General features: G+C 48.9%; 1 protein-coding gene across 1 annotated transcript in view; it reads right to left on the bottom strand.

The window, feature by feature from the left end:
- The window catches only part of ADAP1 (ArfGAP with dual PH domains 1), a 50,018-nt gene that overhangs the window by 1,892 nt on the left and 27,405 nt on the right, over window positions 1-20,721 (bottom strand). The window contains exons 5-9 of the mRNA XM_014869921.2: window positions 6,660-6,772; window positions 4,750-4,896; window positions 1,775-1,858; window positions 819-881; window positions 374-445 (exon numbers count right to left, since the gene is read on the bottom strand). Of these exons, the coding sequence (XP_014725407.1) occupies window positions 374-445; window positions 819-881; window positions 1,775-1,858; window positions 4,750-4,896; window positions 6,660-6,772 (479 nt within the window). The remainder of the gene's footprint in view (window positions 1-373; window positions 446-818; window positions 882-1,774; window positions 1,859-4,749; window positions 4,897-6,659; window positions 6,773-20,721) is intronic.

Genomic DNA, 20,721 nt, shown 5'->3' with positions numbered 1-20,721 from the left:
GTGAGTGTGAAGGGAGCTCTGCATCCTGGGCAGCCAGCACAGCTTGTTCTGCAGCAGCCACAAGGCAGCACCAGGCACTCCCACAGCCCTGCTCCTCACCCAGGGGCACCCACAATGCAGCTCCTACACCAGGGAGCCAAGATCCAGATGCAGAATGTCTGGTGGACAGGGCTTTTAAAAGGTCTATGCACAAGATTACTGCACATGGACACCAGGCAGAGCCATCAAGCAGGGACAGCTTTGTGCCCTCTTGGCTCTGCCATCAGCCTGCACTTCACTGCAGATCATTACTGTAATTATTACTGCTATTACTCCTAGTAGCAGTAGTAGGGCAGGTAATTCCCAACAGGCAGCCCAGGCACCTTCATCTTACCAGGGGATCTTTGAAATACATGAGCCGTCGGTCATCCATGGTGAACCATCGCTTCTTGAATCCCTCTGTTTGCTGAAGGGACAAAAAAATACCAGATCACACTGAAATAGCACAGCTTCTCTCTAACCACACACGGCCCAGGAGCCTCAAAGCACTTGCAGGAGCCTGATGGGCTGGGGGAGTTGGGAACAGGTGGCTTCTGAGCCACCACGAGCCACCACAGCCAGGGCCTGGGCCAGCTGCACAGGAAGGGGCACTGGGTTTGTGATGTGCATTTGGATTTTTTTAATATTTGCTCCCAGGTGAGGAAAGTGCATTAAACATTCCCAGAGTTGTGGCTTTGCCTCACTGGCAAGGGTTGGTTTGTCCAACCAGCAATCCCCTCTCTGGGACATGTAGAGCAAGACAGATGTTTGGAGGGATTGAAAAATGCTTCATATCCTACCTTTGGCCCTGTTTTCTCCATGTATCCTTCCTTCAGGTAGTTTCTAGAAAGCTTTGGCACCAGCTGGAGCAACCGAGGAGGACAGAAAAGAGCAGTGTCAGATGGAGGGGACTGGGGGTCACTGGGTGTGCTGGGCAGGGCTGGGGGGCACTGGAAGGAAAAGCCACACTGAGCTGGCCCCCAGCCCCGAGCCCACCCCTGAGAGCTGCAGTCCTGCTCCTCCTCAGAAGAGGAGGGTACAACCATGAAACACCTTGGAGCAGCTCCCCAGCACAGCCAGCAGCCCCCAGGAGAATCTCCCAAACTCCTCAGGGTGCAGGGGAGCCAGGGACAGAGCCACCCTGCAGAACCACGGCCAGATAATTGGGAGAAGGCAGGAAATGCAATTAGATTTCAAAATCTATAACCAAGGAGGCAGCAGGGAGTAATCAAGAAGCACCACCACAGAGTGATGTTACATCCCAAGAGCAGCACACAGCCCTGGTTGACAGCAGTCAGAGCAGCCTCCGGAATTGCATTAGCCCAGGGTAACACAATTAGCAGCTCCAGCACCCGGAAAACACAGGCATTCATAAGCCAGGCTGCACTGACCTGCAGAGAAGAGCTCAGGCAGGGCACTGACATCCTTCTGCCCTCACCTTTCCTGCCTTGCAGCCTTTGTTTTGGCTTTTGTTAATTCAGAACACCCTTTGAGCCAGATGCTCAGGGCTGCAGCAGGAGTGGCAGTGCTGGAGTTCCTCCCCCAGCCCCTGTGTGTGCACAGGGTCCAAGGCTGGATGCTGGGAGCAGGTGCTGCTCGTGGGCTCAGCATCCCACCACAACCATTCCAGCCCGGTAATTGCAGAATGCTCCGAAGGATGGAGCACTCCCCAAGCCTTCCAGCTCGTTAACAGGATGCTAAAAATGAGCGAGAGTGGGAAAAAACCCCACCCAAGCAATGCTGCAGGAACACTCACATCAGCATCACTGGCTCCAGGGAATGCCACTTGTAAGTAATGGAAACGTGCTGCCCGGATGGCGTTGAACCAATCCACTATTTCCTAATAATGAGGAAGAAAAGCAGAGTGAGGAATGCAGCCTGCACACAAAATAACCTGATCCTGCTGTGTTCCATCTCTCCCATCACTCTGGCCCCAGTGACAGAGCACAATGTTGCAGCAATCCTAAAAAAACCACAGAATACAGCAAAAAAAGGTGAAGGATGTGGAACATTCAGCTGCTGTTCCAGGCTGCCAGACGTGTACAGAGCTTCCAGTGAGCACCGAGGGGCTTTCTGCAGAGGGGAGGATTTAAACATCTCTGAATTGGCAAAACCAGACCCAAAAGAGCATTTGAAATATTGAGCTGACCCTAACAAAAGGCTGGGCTGGTGCTGGCTGGTGTAACCTGCTCACCCATCCCTGAGCAGCACCTGCATCCCACCCAAATTCCAGAAACATGCTTCAATGTTTTGCTAAAAGAGTAGCTAACCATCTCTTTATCTTTGTATCCCAGTCTATCAGCTGTGTCTGTGAGTCCTTTAGGGACAGCCACGGTGATACTGAAATCCAAGAAGCTCTGGCACTTCTCCCTTTCCTGGGAAAAAATCTCTCTCCATTTTTTTTCCTCCTACAGAATAATTGTTTTATAATTTCTTTGGTTTTAAACTCATGTATTCATTTATCTCTGGTAAGACCCAACAGCTTGTGCTGTATGTCTGTGAAGGTTTAGCTTAGAAATTCCACGTTAATTTTAAGTGCTCCACACAGGGAGCACTCAAACACTGCCTTGTGGTCTGAGACTGTGGGACCAGGAAAGGCATTTGGGGAGGGAGATTAAGAGCTGCCCTGCCTGGGATGCTGAGCTGTCATTAATGCATGGGAAGCTTCACACATCAGATCAGGGACATGTTCAATGAGCCAGACTTAATCCCAAAATAAACACTGTCATCCCTTTCAGGTGAGGTCGCTGTAGTGTAGGAAAGACCCTATCAAAGGAGAAGCTGGCCTTCACTAAGATTTAAATTTTTTTATGCTTTAGAAATGATCAGAGTAAGGAGGAAAGGCTCACATGAAATTTTGAAATCTCGGTTTTAAGGAGTTTAATTGGGGGTATCTCAAAAATGATCTAATGTGGCAAATAATCATTCCCAAAAATTAAAAACCTTGACTTTGGTTAGTTCAGCTACTTAAAGTTGAAAGCAAATAACCCCAAAACATAATAGGACACAGATAAACAATGTTTTGGAAAACTTTGACCTACTTGTCTGAGGTTTTACTCATTTATCAGTTGCTTTCCTACCCTAAGCAGCTAAGGACACCCCAGACAGCACCACAAAGAGGATCAGCGAGAGGAATTCACTCCTGAAGTTAATGATGACCAAACCACGCTGGAGCTAATGAACAATAAGCTGTAATATTAAAATGCTGGTATCTTATCCAGCCATCAATTGGGTAATTACATACTTATTTGTTTATTTACCTGTGGGTCTTCTCTGTGATCATGATGTGAGGTAGGGTTTCACCCTGCAGAAAAGCAGAAGCTGAAACCCTCACTGACTTCCAGCAGTAAATTGCTTTCTGGAATATTGACAATCCATTGGCACAAATGGGGTTTAACCAGACTCTTCCCTGTGAGGGTGCTGAGGCCCTGGCACAGGGTGCCCAGAGAAGCTGTGGCTGCCCCTGGATCCCTGGAAGTGTCCAAGGCCAGGTTGGACGGGACTTGGAGCAAACTGGGATAGTGGAAGGTGCCCCTGTCCATGGCAAGGTGAAATGACATGATCTTTAGGGTCCTTTCCAACCCAACCATTCTGTGATTCTATGAAATGTGAGAAGGATCCTAAATGAGGCTCCACCACTTCAGATCAGGAAGAGGCAGCACCCCTGGGGTCCAGGAGGACACTGGGGCAGCTGTGGGAGAAAAGAGGCAGCAAGGGGCAGCAGGAGACCACGGTGAGTCCCAGGGCAGCCTCCAGTCCCAAAGGGCAGGAGTTTACTCCAGGACATTCATCTTCCTGCAGCCCTTGTGCAGCCAAGGAGACAGAGCAAATTCAGGGAAGTTGAGAGGAATTCAGGTCATTGTCAGATTTCATCAGAGCACACCCTGCCCTGCGTGGGACCAGTGAAATCGCTCCTTCCACCAGCCCAGCAGAAACCTCAGCAGCTGAAACACAAACCCCAAAGCCAGCACAGCCCTGACTGCATTCCTCACAGCTTGGCTAAGCAAACCACCAAGGCCCAGCAAACCACAGACACTGACACAACAGTGGGATGCAATTTCCCACAAAAGAGCTGCTGCTTATTATTCTGGTTTAAATTGCAGCACAGGGGCACCTGAGAGCAGCTCGAGTGACACTGTGCTGTGCTAAAGAAGCACCTGCTGACAAGCACTTGGCATGGAGGGGAAGTTTGGGAGCAGCTCTGCTGGAGCAGCTCCCTGGGACCTACAAATGACCACCCCAGACCCACTGGCCCTCTCCTTCACACCTCCCTTCAGAGACATCTCAGCAGGAGGATTTATTTCAACACAAATATGAATAACTGCATTTTATGAAGCACGAGACAGGCAGAACCACAACAGCTCCCTGCTTCTCCTACATTCCAGTTTGTTCCCCTTTTGCAAGTCTTTGCACTGAGTCCCCTCATCTTCCAATGCTCCATCCACCTCATCTCCTTCTCTGGGTACCGAGGACCTTCCCTTGAAAAATCCTCTACTCCAAGTCACAAGAAATTTCCAATTCCTTCCATTTGCATCTGTTTACTTAGAACACAGTTTGCCACCCTCTGTGCTTAGAAGAACACGACAAACACTCCCAAAGCTGGCTGTGCATCTTGTACCCCTTCCACCCTCCCAGTGATTCCAGCTCGGTTGGAGCCTGGTGTGCCACAGGCTGGCTCTGGGCAGCCCCAGCACCACAGCCCAAACCTCCTCGTTACCTCCACAGCCTCACCTTGCCATCTTCATGATAAACAAAGATGTTCCTTGTGCTATTGTCCTTCAAGTAAGTGATCTGCAGCCCGTGAGGGTTCCCGATCTTTGCAGGCTGGAAAGTCGCGTTTAGGTGCTCGATCTTCATAATTGCTTTGGGTTCTTTTGCCTGCAAAACGCAGCTGAGTGAGCAAACACCTGAGAAGTGGCTTTCAAACCAGAAAGAAGCTCAATTCTTGCTTTCAGAACAAAAGCCTCCGTGAGGCCATTAGCTAAAAACACCTGAATCCCAGCCCACAAAACTTCCTGGTGGTGAGATATCCAAGACTCTGCTCAGGTGTCATCCTGCCAGCCTGGAAAAATGCTCTGTTCTTCTGCAAAATTCAGCAGGGGTACAAAAAAAGGCAGATTACTAACAGGCCAGGATGCTCTGTGACTCTCCAGCACCTACAGATAGCTCATCCTTGTCCCAAAAGATGGATGATTATCCCCTTTGCCAACAACAGACCAGGGTGCTCAGCTGGGAATCACCATGTCCATGTCCCACCCTCTCACATGAGCCACTGGCTGCTGATTCTGCTCCTCCCTTGCCTTCTGAACTGGGAACTTTCTTTTCAGAGGGACAAATATAATCCTTACAGCCTAGGGTGGGTTAGCCCAGGAGGGCCTGACCCAGCCCCACCTGTACCCTCAGTGGCAGCACCATAGCGTTTTTCATCTTCCTACAAAATGTCTCTAGAAGTTGACCACCCCTCCAGGGCTGCACTGAGAAGTGAAAAAAACCAGCAACTGTGAAAAAAACCATCCCCACAAATACAGATCAGCCCCTTGGTGACACCAGAGCAGGGCCAGGGGCCAGCAGGAGGCTGTGGGGTGGTGCCATGGTCCCAGCACCGTGCAGAGGTGTCAGTGATGCTTTGGGAGCCTCGGGACCTGCTGTGGACACACAGCCCTGGTGGGTGGCCATGGTGGGGAAATCCCAGCAGAGAGGATGTCTAGACAGCACCATTCCCTCCACAGCTGAGGTCAACAACGAGGCAAAGCAGTTTTAAACTCTCAGAGCAGTCAAGAGTGACTGAATGGAAATGCTGGGACTTTCACTTCTCCCTCAGCAAGGACTGGCTCTCTCTTCTCCGTGAGATGCAACTGCACCATAACAAACCAAGCTGAAGGGGAAGATGGAGCTGGCAAAGCCATGGAGAAGTGAGGATGGATGTTCCCACCCTCTGGCTCATCATGACTCCACAACTGCACCAACTGCTTGGGAAAACTGGCTGATGGCTCAGCCTGGGCTGCTCTCAGCTGTGATGGTCAGGGGATACTCAAAGGTCAGAAAAAACACCTTGGCTTTCTCCAGTACATGGTGCTGAACAGTGGAGTGTCCATCCACTCAGCACAAATGTGATTTTCATGGCAAGAGCTCCTTTCTCACAATAATGAAACATGCTCTGGGGAAAAGGACAAATACTTCCACACTGTTTGACACTGGAACAGAAAACCAGAGAGCTTTCCCTCTGGATTGCATGTCATGCCCTGCAAAGGAGAACTCAGAACCCAGTGACCACTGCAAGGTGGTGACACCTTCATCACAAGGTGGTCATCAATATGAAACTCATGTTCGTTGGATGATGCAGAGCCAGAGCTGAGAAAAGCTCCTTTGCTGGTGGTTGGAGAAAAGCCTACAGACTTTAAAGGGCACCAGAGCAGGAATGTGTGAAGGGGCCTCTGGGCATCTCTCCATGACTGTGTGGAGGAGCAAGGGCAAACCCCACTAAAGGGAGGGTGAGGTGAGCCTGGTGCTCTTTCCTGGAGCAGCTGGGGACTCAGTGCTTGTGGAAATTGTATCAATAAACTGGTGCCCTGGGAATTACATGTTCCAGGATGCTCTCACATCTGCAATCCCATCTGCACACAGCAACCCCAGGTACTCACATCGTTTTTGTTGAAGTACTTCAGAGCACCTTCCCTCTCTGACAACACGAATTTTCGGCTTAAGAACTGTCCATTGTCACGTCCTCTCTTCCACAGAAACCCTTCTCGGTACCCTGCAGCAGAAAGGAGTGACTGAGAACCAGGGATAAAGTGCTGTATTTATAAAGAGAGCTGGGATAAAGAAAAGAACTGAGACTTCAGAACCAACCAAAGCAAGTGTGTGTCTGTTCTTCTGAGGACATGAATGAGACGGGTCTCCTTCAGATCTGCCCTTCTCACTCTGCTCTCATTCTTTTCCAACAGCTTGTGCTTCAGGCATCTCCAGTGTGACACCCGAGGAGTGACTGCCTGCAGGGCCCCTGGTGCATTGTTACAGCTCAGTCCCGGGCTGAGCCAGCACAGGCAGAGGGTGCCCCTCTGTCCCTGTGACACCCAGCAGCCCCCACTGCCTGCATTCCCACAAACCCGCCCTGTCACTGCCTGGAGGTGCAGATGGGATGGTCCAAACCCTCGTTTGTGCCACAGCCATGGATCCCAGCACTGGGGGATGACAACACTGTCCACCTAATCCTTCCACCTCTGAGCCCTCTCCATCCCTCCAGTGCAGGAGAAGTGTTCCAGTCACAGAGCATCATTACCTGTGTGCACCAGTCCAATACCCCAGGGAATCAACACTGGATCAGGGGAATGACAAGTCTGAATTTTTTCCTCTGGTCCACCCACCCAGCTTGGGAAAATCTTCCCCAAAGCCAGGAGCAGACCCAGCTCACCCAGTCCATCAATTCAACCCTATCCCACTATGGGCTGGCAAGGAACTTTCCTAGCATAAAAGCCCCTTTGGAGGGCACTGGCAGTGTCAGAAATAGAAGAACCCATAGGAAGCAGGATTACCCTAAGTCTGAGCAAGGGGAAGCAGCCAAGAAAGCCACCAAAGCCCAGCCAAGGGCAGCTGCATCCCAGAGCAGAGCAGAGCAGCCCAGGCTGCTGTGTTTGTGTCCCCAGCAGTTCTGCCCTGCTGGGGAAGCACAGCTCTGAGGCAGAGGCAGGTGCTGCTCCCTGCCAGGCTCTACCAACAAACCCCTCTGTGGCACACGATGGAGCTGCACAGGAATAATGTCTCTGTGGCAGGAGGGGCTGCCCAGCTGACACATTCCTGACAGGCAAATGCTCAGGTAAAGCAGAGATGCTGCCAGGCTCTGACAGCTGGTGATGGCCAATTGCTCCCTGAACAGAAACATATGGAGCAGCTTTTCCTCAGAGTGTGTGGTTTGGGAACCAAGGACAAGTGGCTTCTGTTCCTGAAAGGTGCTGGTTTTTAATGCCAAGCCAGTTGGAGCAGCAGGAATTCAATCTCAAAAGCTGCTGCTATTCATTGCACTGAACAGCAGAGAGGGTTTCAGAGCCTCTCTGTGCCTGGCATTTGAGGAAAGCTGACGTCTCACAGGGGGCTGCAGAGAGCTGGCCTGGAGGAAAGGACATCAAACCACAGGACAGTGATATCTCCAAATACAAGCCTGGGGTGATGCAGGAGGAAAGCCCATCTTTTCCTTCAGGAGTCCCCACTGGAATCTGTGTGGCTCACACTGAGCACACAGAGCTCAGCTCGTGGTGGCCCCACCTTGGAGCAGCCCCTGCCTGCGGGTCTCACCCATTCCAAACACAGGATTGGTGAAGGATGCTGCAGGCATTGCTGATTGCACTTGCTCCCCTCCACAACACCCATTTTTTAGCACTTAAGGGATGGAGAATAAAATCACTCCGTGTGTTCCCAAAGATGATCTCAAATAATTGCTAATCCTGGAAGACAGGCACCATCATGACCGTATATGAAGAGAGGGAAGCCCAGAGATGTTTGCTGAGCTGACCAGGACAAGGCTGTGAACCAGGGGTCACAGCCTGGAAATCCAGTTTTCCCTGCCCTCTTACATTGGACATTTCATCATTTTGATGTTCTCTTTACAACTTCTTGTGTCAAAAAACAGGATCCAAATTTCACTGCAAGGAAGAATTACAAAAACAAAACACAACCAAGTGTTATCCCATTTTGTGTCTCACATGTTGGCTCTTCCCAGGCCAATAGCTTCAGCCAAAGAGCTCCTTGCTGCTCTGACAAAGCCAGCTGCTGATTTCTGTGCACTTTGGTACAGATTTTTGCTTGCTTCTTTTTCTTTTTTCTTCCCTTCAGGCTGCATCCTCAGGAGCTGCTCCTCTGCTCTGCCCAAACCTGAACCCCTGTCAACACCTATCAGTGCAAAGCACTGTGAACAGCACTTGAACCCAACATGAACCCACACCGGTTCCCCAGGCAAACTGTGTCAGCAAGAAGTGTCCTCAAAGCCCTGAGCTAAGGGGCTGTGAAAACAGCCAGAGAAGGTGCTGAGAATCAGAACTGCAGGAGGCTGAACAGGGAACAGATCTCACACTGGAGGGCATTGGAGACAGCAAATAAACCCTCTCTTCCCTGCCTCATGTGCTGCACTATCTTAGCAACAGCTTCGTATTCAGAGGCACCTGGTCACATTCAGATCCATGATGTGAGGTAGGGTTTCACCCTGCAGAAAAGCAGAAGCTGAAACCCTCACTGACTTCCAGCAGTAAATTGCTTTCTGGAATATTGACAATCCATTGACACAAATGAGGTTTGACCAAACTCTTCCCTGTGAGGGTGCTGAGGCCCTGGCACAGGGTGCCCAGAGAAGCTGTGGCTGCCCCTGGATCCCTGGAAGTGTCCAAGGCCAGGTTGGACGGGACTTGGAGAAACCTGGGATAGTGGAAGGTGTCCCTGCCCATGGCAGGGTGAAATGAGATGTTCTTTAAGGTCTCTTCCAACCCAAATCATTCTGTGATTCTGTGAGGGTTCTTCTGCTTAGATGGAAGTTGAACAACCACAAGTCCTACAACACCTCTGACTGCTGGTGTAGGACCTCATCATGTTCCCAACCTCTCTGCTTCCTCTCCTGAGGCACAGAACAAGGGATGCAACCACCTGCCACCATCCCAGGGATCACCAGCACCTAACCATGAGTGCAGAAAGCACTGGGGTACCTGGGGAAGCTCTGCTGAAGAAATACCACTGACATTGCTAACACTGCTGCTGTCACATTTTCTGCATCACTTCTGCCACCTGCCAAGGAGCAAAATCAATTGCTTTCTCCTGCAGACTTCTCTGGCACAAACCTGTGGCTCCTGCAAAAGCCCCACCAAGCAGCAGTGTCAAAGTCAGCCAGCAAATGGCACATGATACAACCACACAGCCCAGGGTATTTCTGACCTGGTACATGGCTTCCAAGGCAAAACGAGGAACTGGCACCTCCACACCCACTTCATCCCCACAGCTAAAACTCTGGGGGCAAGGCAAACAGGGTCACCAGGTTGGCAGACTGGAAAGAAGATCATGCATGGCCTTGTGCCAGCTCAGGTGGGCTGGTGGCTACAGCTCCTTCAGGCACCAAAATCTGCAGCACCCACTGGGTGCTCCAGTGAAGCTCTGCCTTCCCCTGCCTGAGGCTGCAGAGGAGGCAAGGGAGAGGATTTTATACCAAGAACATCTGTTGTAGCCACCATCTTTCCATCTGACTTCTACCAGCATTTGGTTCAAGTTCTCCATCTGAAAGAAGAGGGATATTGCTACTTCCCCACCTCAGAAAGCTGTTACAGAGCTTAATTAATGATGGGGGGGGTTGGACTCTGAGAATGTGATTACAGGAAGCACCCAAAATTCCTTATTCAGTTTTACCCTTTGCTCTAAGAGAAGAAAAATCCCTCCTGCAATGAGATCAGATCCAATGGCTTGCAAAAGCCAATGTGCATGGACTTTTCCTTCTGTCATCTTAAGTGAGACATTAAAAACTGGGAATTAAAACCACATCTGATCTTCAATTTCTTTGGCTCCTTATTTCACAGTCTCACCTGGGAAGGGTCAACAGAACTGCTTGTTCCCATGACGTTTCTGGGGCTGTGGTAAAACCAGGTCTGGTCCCAGGCTTGTAGAAGAAACCTGAGTGTATCCAACACCACACAAATGCACCACTGTGTGGTTTCTTACCTTCTTGTCTCACTGCCAGACAAAGCATGGGGGGCTGAATAAGAGAAAAAAATGTGCTTGTGCATGAAATCCAAGAGAATCACATCTTCCCAGAGCTCAGGCAGGGCACCTCCTCCTACAGAAGCCATTTTTCCTTCCTCTCTGCAGTTAAAGTGCATTGACCCCAATTCAGAGCTTTGGAGAAGATTCAAATCCAACTCCCTCACTGCTGCTAAAATTGCAGGGTGTGCATGGCCACTGCTCTGTGTGTCACAGCTGAGCACTCTGCTCTATTAGCACTGTAAGGTGTTAATTAAGGCAGGACAGGGGATAGGCACTGCACATGGTGTGTGTGACCTTCTGACAGGTCAAGGATTACCTGGAGCAGTTGAGTGTGGAATCCCTGGCATCACACATCACCTCTGACCCCGTGTTACAACCTCCTTTTTAAACAGAGTCTGAAGGACATTTCCTCTGAAATAAACCCTACAGTCCACAGTGAGAGGGTTGGATGGAGAAGGTGGCATATTCTATACTTTCTTTATAGACTGGACTTTGAATAGGGTTGCAAAAACAACTGTGCACCTCTTGTTCAGCCATGTCAGTGTAAGTGGTTTGGTTTGACTGCTCTAAGTTGTAACATTGCTTCCTGTAGCACTCAGCAATTTCAAGACATTTCAACTACTTCAATTTGCATACTTTAAGAATTTGCATTCCAGTAAAAGTAATAAACTAAGGAATAATAAGTTTGCTCATGGAATGAAAACATCACTCTCCGCTCAGAACCTCCAGAAGCAAGCAGGATCCAGGTCCTCAAATCCCTCAGAGCTTGCACCCTGCTCCCCTGCACAGCACCAGCAGATTGCTTTTTTCACCTGTTTTTTGTTGTTTTTTGTTTGTTTGTTTGCAGCTGTGCTGACGAGTTCAGATCTTCCCTGCAATAATTCTGCAGCATCTCTGCGCAAGGTGGGAGCCTGGGGTGTCTCAGCTCACACTCGCTGGCTGAGAAGGGAAGGAACGATCTCCCTTCATCTCCCTGAATACAACTTTTTCTGCCCATTTTGGACACCACATCCTCCTCACATCTCACCCAGCCAGGCCAAAGAGCCCAAGGACTCCCAAGTGCAGTACCCTGACACCCACACCGTTTTCTCGTGCACACACGTTTTAGAGGTGCAAAATTTCCCAGCTCCCAATCAATTCGTCCTCTCTTAACGAGCACTTAGCATCCAAATTACCTTTCCTAAAGGCCATTTTGCAAAGAAGGGTTTCCTGTTGTCATCCAGTCTGCCTCTGCTGCCTTCCAGGAGCTCATAAAACAATTATTGTCCCTCTGCATTGTCGCCTGAGCTATGGATGCAAGCAGCTGATGAGATTGATTGCTTCCACAATACCCAATTAACCCACTCACTCTGCAAACGATTGACTTAATCAAAGGCAATTAGCGCTTGAATGGCTACAGCAGACAGAAAGCCAGGATTTAGTGGATGATTCAGATAACACTGCACAGACATCTCCTTGGCCTTCTAAGGGAAAACATCTTCACTAATGCTCAGCTCAGAGCTGGAAGTAGATGAAACCTCAGGTCGGTGGTGTGAGGTGGCACAGAAAACACAAGGGAGTAGGAACACACACTTCCCTTTACTGATAAAAGAGGAACTTGCAATGGCTGATGTTCCCTTTTTCCTGCTTTTTCTGCTCGTGCAGGGCCCGGAGCACCAAGCAGTTGACCAGACCTCAATGACCAACAGGGTCCTGAAATGGTGACTTGCCTCTGATAGCCAGATCCTGTCCTCTGAGCAAAGTCAACACTATTTTACAAAAACACCTTCCATATTGATTTCTTCCACAGCATCTCCTCCCACAATGTAAAAAAAACAAAACAAAACAAAAACCAACCAAACAAAAACAAACAAACAAAATAAAACACCCCAAAAGACTCAGTTTGGAGGTAGGACGATGTCTCTGTAGAAATACAGGTGTCAGTGCCCTCAGGGACTGTTTTTCCTCTAGACAAATCACTCCAAACTGGCACAGTAGAGACCAGACAAAGCCTCACCATGGGAAGGTCAAGAACAACCCACGACACCTAAAGCAGAGGACAGAGATCATTTTACATCAACTTCAGGGCTGAAGCCAAGCATGGAAAACCAATTCTCCAGATCACTATGAAAATATATTGTCATCTTGCTTCATCTTGATTTTGTCATGGCAAAGGTGCTCCCCCGCTGCTCGGATCAGAATGGAAAACGGAGCCAAATGCACCATCCCTATGGAAGGATCATCGAGACCCTGGGGCTGACAGAAAGAAAACGAGCCCTGTCCCCCCTCAGGCATGTGGCATTTACATACAAGGTCTGTCCCTGGGTTTCCAGTCCCACTTAATCGTGAATACACTTGCATTGGCGGCTCACAGCTGAAAATCCAAATTGCTTCCAAGCAAAGCCCCAATAATAAAGCTGAAATCCATTAAGCCTGTGATGTTTGCCACTATTTAAATCTGATTAAAATTGTACATGACACCACTAAGCCAAACAGTCAGAAAACACCCCTGTCAAGTCTGATGTTTCTCCATGTAATCCAGAACCCCCCTTCTTTCACCGGGTTGTCAGCTAAAAGGAGCCATAAGAAGAGATCATGCACCTAATCCAGCTTCCTGAGCTGTTTTTAACTGGTTTCTTTAATCACATGTTATGATTCCCCGCGGAGCAGCTCTCAGGTGACAAAGACATTAGCACAGTCACTCCTGCTCCGGGAGGGATCCCAGATGGGATCACCCTGCTCCTTGTGCCCACCGAGTGCAGCAGGGACAAGACACAGCTGCCTCTGCAGAGGGATAAAAAATGGAAATCACGGCAGCAGAGAGTGACAGCCACAGGGCAAGAAACTGCAGGGTAAGGTGATGCAAAAGACACTCATCAGAGAGGAAACTTCTTTTGGTAGAGTGATATTGATCCCCCAGTGAGCACTCACCTCCTCTGAAATGCTGTATGGGAACAAGTACCAGGAGAAAACACCAAATTATTAAATTCCCAAGTCGTCACCTGACTGCTGCAGGCATATCAGGTTTGATAAAGAAGACAGCCACATCCTCCCTTTTATCAGTTTATCTTATAATTGACCATCGATACAGTACAACTTCCGTGGTAACTTAATTACTGAGCAAGTGTTTACATATTAAAGATAAGACCACAGCTGGCTGCAGCAAGCACAATTTGATTGTATCTGCTGGGAGATGTTACAACCCCTTGCTACAGAAAATGTCTTTACTGGAAGCCTTGCACTTACATTGCTGAGAATTGAATGTGGAATCTAATTTTACTTGGAAATCAAATGCTTCCTCTTCGAGTGGCATCACCTGGGAGCCTCTGGCTGCTTGGAGAAAAAAATCCTCTTACAGGTAAATAACCTTCAGGTTTCGATCTTTTGAAGCCAGTCTTCCATAATAAAAGGCAGATGAAAGGTGGGAGGTTCCCAGTGTGATGTTCATCCCATTTACCAGCACTGAGTGCACTCAAAGCCTGATTTAGCTGGAAAGCCAGGCCAGAAATCGTTTAAGGGCAGGCATGTGGTACTAACTCACAATAACATCCTGCAGCAGCTCACTTCAGGAGCTGAATTCTGAGAGCCAAACCACTCCCAAACCACAGGGCAGGGATCCTCCTTGGGCAAGACATAAACATTCCAAAAAATCCCCACTGCAGCCACTGTGAGTTATTGCACAGATGTCCTGCAGCCTTCCCTGCCCGCACCTGGAGGAGCCACTGCCCCATCCCACACCATCCCCACCCCTGCCCAGGGGTGCCCACACTGAGCTGGTCCTGCCTGCAAGGCAAGGCAGAACCCCCCTGCAGCCCCACACGCAACTGCCATGGCTCATGCAGAAAGCAAAGAGGTGACACAAAGAGGACAAGGAGCCCTGACACCCTCCCCATGCACCACAGTGGGATTCACCAACCTACAGCTGCTGAGGCTTCAGCTCTAAACACCTGCAAAGCACCTGAACCACCTGAAGGGCTGGATTTTACACAGGCATCTTCAAAACACACCTAGGGGATCAGGCTAAAATAATCTCCAAGCCTGAAGAGCTTCTGATGGATCTTTTCCCCACACCAATAAATAAAACCTCAGCCTAGGCAGCTGCTCACACAGATCAATCCAAGCAAGGATGAGATTCATTTAAACCCCCAACAGAGCTGCAGAGAAGTCAGCAGAGAAGTTCACCACAGACTTTAGATGAGTTTTTGACTGTCTATTCTGGGGCATCCTGGAATAAAGCATTCCCCCACGTGGGCAGCATTTCCATACAATCACAAATCACGGAAAGCCATTCTCACATGCACACAGTGCTCGACTTTTCTGCTTTGAAGAGGAATCCAAATGGCTTTGAGCAGATCTGCTGTGGTGCTGCTATTGGCTCCTGAATGTCTTTTATTGAGTGTTCAATGCATTTACAGTGAAAACTCCATACAGGAAAGGAGAATTTTTAAATTTAGGGCTCATTTCTGCCCCGGCTGCTGGTGTTCCAGCTGTCCCAGAAATCAGCTGGTACACGATGCTCTGGCAGCTGTGCTGTCAAGGGAGGAGCATTTGGCAGCACAGCTGCAACCTCTAAGTTGCACAAGGACATTTGTACACCTTGATTTTTCTAAAACTATCACCTCCCATTCCCTGGAGCAGCATAATCCCACTTAATGAACTCCTGGAATTATATAAATCAAGGCTAAATTCCGTCCCAATAAATCATTGACCAAAATTCCCACTGACTTGGCTAGGCTAAAATTTTCTTCCACCCTCTGCAATGCATGGAAGTTTGAAATCCACTCCCTGCTGAGCAGCCTCGTTGTCTTTTAGGTATTTTGGGGATATGCTGTTTGTTACTGCCATGCCACATACCCATCCCTCAGGAGCTGCCCTGATTATGAAACTGGAGGTGGCTGCTGTGTCTGCACCTCAACAACAGCAGTATTTGTAAAACCAGTCCGATTTAGCTGGGGAGGCACCTCCCTGTCCCATTTCAGTATAAGCATCCCAGATGAGAGGTGTGGACAACCCCTCCACTGCAGCCTTCCCTGCTGCACCAGAGATTTCAAGGTGAAAACTCGGATGAGCTCATTATAGGGGGAAAATGCAGGTGGATGTAGGCTGGTGCTGGCAAGAAAGAAGCATCAGCAAATGCTCTGGTTCAGAGCTGAGGCTGATCTAACTCAGCTACATCTCTGGCAAACTCCAGAAAAAGACATGACCTCACCCTGGAGAATGTTCTTTATCTGGTGAGAGACAGAAACCACCCGACCCTGTGCAGGTCTCCAAAGTAAAACGGATCTTTCTTTAGTGGAAATTTAATTAAGCTGCCATGAGTTGCCATGAAAACATCCTTTTCCATGTTCTTTGTTATCCTGTTGCTTCCTAGTCACTCCCTTCTCATTAAAGAAGAAAGATGCCCCAGCTTTTTGGTCCTGTGTCATTACTCAGGGAATGTGAATGTGCACAGTATAAAATCACTGAGAAACACCAGACCCGGAGCACCAAGAACTACCCTCATAAAGCATAGAAAATACAAAAGGATGGTTCTCCTATTCTTTCCTTAAATGTCTATCACCCAAGACATGAAGAACAAAGTCTTGTACTTCTCTTCAGCTGTCTCCAGCTGGTATAGGTCCATTTATTGACTGCAAAACCTCAAGGTTACAGGAACAGGCAGCCTGAGCAATATCAAAATACACTAATTCAAATTGGTTGGCCTCAAACAAGCAAAGCTCAAGGACAGGTGTGAGTCATGATAATTATAGTTGGGGTGTTTCACACATTTATTGATCTTATAGTCTATCCTCATCAGCTGGCCAGACTCTCCTGGGAACAACTCAGGGCATCCCCAGGGAGCATCCAGAGCACACCCAAAACACAGGCAGCACATTCAGCTGCCACGGGCTGCAGGGGCTCAGACCACTTCACCCATGAGAAACTGCACTAGTTCAGCAAATTCAACCAACCTCAAACTGACCACAAATTCAATGCTTTTGATTTGAGTTGATAAATGTAAACATTTCTGTTAAAGGATGACACAAAATGAAACAACATTTCTTAGGTGTGCTTTTTTGAGGGCGGGGGGGGAAAAAACCCTAATGAAATATTTTGCAAAAAATCCTTTGATGGAGAACAAAAAAAAAAACAACAAAACCAACCCCCAACTATTTTAATATTTCATGGGGCAGACCTTACCCTTTTCAGCAAGGCTCAGACCCACGCTGCTCTGCTTCCCCTGCATTGAGCATTGCTGCTGCCTTACTGCTTGCACGAGAGCTGCTGCTCCCGGGCTAATTATAGAAGCTTGGATCAGAGCTATGCTGAAGGCAGCTTGACAGAACCAGCTGCTAAAATGACAGCTGGATCCTAAACTAGCTGTGAGCATCCAGCTTTAGCTTGCAGTGGTGCTCCCCCCTTCCCAGAGCTGGCTGCTCTCACTTGGCCGGCTGCTCCTCCTCCCCGAAGTTCAGACCCACAGGTTCTCACCTGCAATTTCTGGCTGCCTAAATGCTTTTCTGCTTTAGGGGAGTTGGAGACATCAGAGTATTCCTCTTTGCTAGATGTTTTTCTTCCTACAGCAGCTATCTGTAAGATCCATCACCGCCCCATCACTTTGTCACTGCAATGTTCATGGATTTCCTGGAAAGCATAACAGCAGTCGCTGGCCTCTTGCCATAGCTCAGAGAGATGGAAAAAATAAAAAAGCACCAAATTTAACTCTAAAAGACAAGCTTTTGCATTTGGAGCCCTCTCCTTTGCCTTCTGGTGGCGACTTTGTGCAGCGTCTCCTTATCCAGGCTGGAAGTGGTGCAGCATCTTCCCTCGATTCCCACAGAGCCCCAGGAGGCAGCAGTGCTCTTTCAGAGGGGTTTGTACCAAGTCTGAATCAGCACTTCCAAACAGCTCCTGAAAGGCACTGAAAGGCTTCTCCAGCTCCTGGTCATATGATGTTAGTCCTGTGGAAATGTCAGAGCATCCTGGCATGGGAGCGATGCCACGTGCGGGTCCCTGTCACAGCCCTGCTCCCCTTGCACAAGAAAAAAATCATGGAAAGACAAACCATGCTGTGATCTCCCCTTGCACCCTCCTCCCGAGTTTAGTTTGCTAAACAGCCCTTTGATGTGCCTTGTCTTTACTGCAGCAAGGTCCTGTTTGATGTTTGCACCATTCTCATTGTGAAGCTGCTGACACGGAGCGAGGCTGGGACCCAGCACAGGGAGCTCTCCCGGAGAGCCCTTCCCTCCTCAGCCCTGCCCAAACCCACTGAGGATGCGGCAGTGGATGCTGCCAGTCCGGCTGGGGGTTAGATCTGCTCCTGGTTTCTTGACGGTTTTTTTTTCAAACTGATCCATTTCCTTCCAAGGCAATTTGGTTCAATATTTGTTCACTCACTGTTTGAGTTTTTGCTTTGCTCTGAGTGGGGCTGCAGAGAGCAGAAGGGACCTGCAAAGCATCTCCCCCATCACCTTCCCATGGTAGCAGTGCCAGGGCATACCAAGGCAGAAGAAGAAGCAGTCATTTGTTTTAAAGCAATGACTGCATTTCCCTCAAAGCTCCAAGGAGAGGATGGGGAAAGGTTTCTTGGAGCAAGTCCTGACACGAAGCTGTGTAATGTTAAATGCATAAAGGACTATACTGGGAAGACATGAAAAGGAGACTGAGCATCAGCAATGGGGTCCCATCTGCTTCAGCTGAACATACTTTTCTGTAGACTTTCCTCCTTCAACCATTTCAACCTTTCTCCAGAGCCTTTCATCTTAAACACTTCCTCCCTATTAGACAAAAGGTTCTCCCTATTAGACAAAAGGGTTTTTTTGGGGAAAAAAAAAAAATTAGACCTCAATCCCTCTTTTTCGTACCCAAAATCCACAGCACAAGTGCCAAGGCATGGATGCCAGACTTCACACACCCCTACCGGGGTCATGGGCTGCTCCCGGGGCTGCAGACATCACACCTGACACACAGCAGGTGCTGCACAGGTGAGGGGGGAGCAGGGGGGTTCAGACCCACCGAGAGGGGCTCCACCTTCATGGGAGGGTGTGGGAGGGAGGAGCAGCTCCCCCCGAGCCTGGCTCCCAGCATGACTCACGTCCTGGCCAGCAGCTGATGTCAGTGCTGGAGAACAGAAGCCTCTCTGTGGCTCGGCAGCATGAGAAGGAGGTTTCTGTGCCAGGCAAGGTTGCTCGCTGGAGGGATGCTCGTGCTTTAACCCACTCCTGACAACAGCACATCAGCCCCCAGTGACCTTGGTGCTGGGCTGGGAGAACTGCAGGGCTTGCAATTTCCATCAGTCACTCACACTCCCAGCCCTCTGATGGAAGCCTCTGGACAGGGGTTGCTTTTTAAGGGCATCTGTCGAGCACTCACAGCACTGGATGCAACAAAATGCTCTTGAGAACTCTTGAAATGCTAAAATGCTCCTTTGAAAAGTCAATAATGGAGGCTGTATCCTTTCTGGAGAGGGCTAGAGCCCGACTGCCACTTAGCCTGACATCCTGCATCTCCCCCTGCCATGCTCCCCACTGCTCCAACAACCACAAGAGAAGCATCAGCAGAACCTGCACAGCACCAAGCTCAGGGCAGGCTGCAAAACTCAGCCAAGAAGCCAAATTGCCTGACACAATCCCTGCCTGGCTGTGATGCCAAATCTCTTCATCCTCTGGGACAGTGAGACAGGGCAGAGGTCCATGCCAAAGAGATGCAGCATCTCTGTGCCCTGGGCTCCTCATTCAGCCACAAATCCAGCCTGTTCAGAGATCACCCCACCTTCAGCTCCCTGGGTACAACCACACAGTTTCTGGGTGCAGCAGTGCCAAGCAGAGCAATTGCTCCTGGTGTCAGCTGGCAAGAGTGAAAATGCAGCCAGAGGTTGGGGCCCTGCAGCCAAGCCCTTAGAGACAAGGGCAGGACTGAGGACAGAGATTTGTAACATGGTCTTGCTGATATCCAGTGAGAGCCAAACCTGGTGCTTTGGTTCAGCCAAACACCAGAATCGACTGCTGGGAATTTACTGGAAATGGTGATTTAACAAAGGCACCACTGATGCAATCCTAGCAGGCACACCAAGCACCAACATGCACTGCAGGGAACTGGTGCCATGACTTCCTACCACAAAGCCTCTCCTCCTCCATGCCCAAATCTCTGCTTTGCAAAAGCCAAGATGAATTCTTGACAAAATACCAGGCTATCTTGATTTTTGCTGCTTTTTAACCATGCTGCTATTACTCTTTTATTTCCATCTCTAGGTCTACAAGGTATCTTCTTACAGGGATTGGGAAGAGAGGCTAAGACAGCACAAAAAAGCATCCCACAGTGAGGGATGCTCCACAGATCCTGTGACAGCTGCATCTTCCTGAGCACGCTGCTGCCCTGAATCACAAAAACAAGAGCTTCCCATCAGTGAGGGGCAGAGCAGAAAATTATGGAGCTTCTCTCAAAGCCCTGCTCTAATACTTGAGCCTTTCAAGCATCAGAAGAGAATTTAATCCATTTACAACCAGCATCAGATAACAGTGACATTAAAAAGCAGTTGGAGCCAAGCAGCAACTTCTTTTTGAGGCTATTAAGTAGAAATAAATTAACTTATTTCTCTATAGTGAAAATTCCTCTCTATGGACTAAGATCAAGGCCGGCTAAAGCTTTTGACAGCTATTTGCCCATCAGCCACATCTACATTGAGGTTAAATAGAGATTTAATAGCAGAAACTTCTGAAAAACTCAGACCTTTGGATCAAGATGCACCCAGTATTTTCAGAAGTTCAACTCACAAAATGTTAGAAGAGCCAATTATAATTAGGCTTTTTCTACATTTCTATATATGGTGTAAATCAGGCGGCAAGTCACTGGCATTACAGGAAACATGCCAGCAGAAAAGCAGAATGAGGGGAAAATAAACTCTTTATTTGCATGATACTATTGACTTTACAGACACGTAACACAGCCGGGGCTTTGAAGGCCATTTATAACTTTGCACTATAAATCATGTGGCACTAAAGCTTTTACTGTGGTATT

The sequence above is a fragment of the Sturnus vulgaris genome, chromosome 16, assembly GCF_052056855.1.
Source record: "Sturnus vulgaris isolate bStuVul1 chromosome 16, bStuVul1.hap1, whole genome shotgun sequence".
NCBI classification, from domain to species: Eukaryota; Metazoa; Chordata; class Aves; order Passeriformes; family Sturnidae; genus Sturnus; species Sturnus vulgaris.
This window is presented reverse-complemented; position numbering and strand designations above follow the sequence as displayed.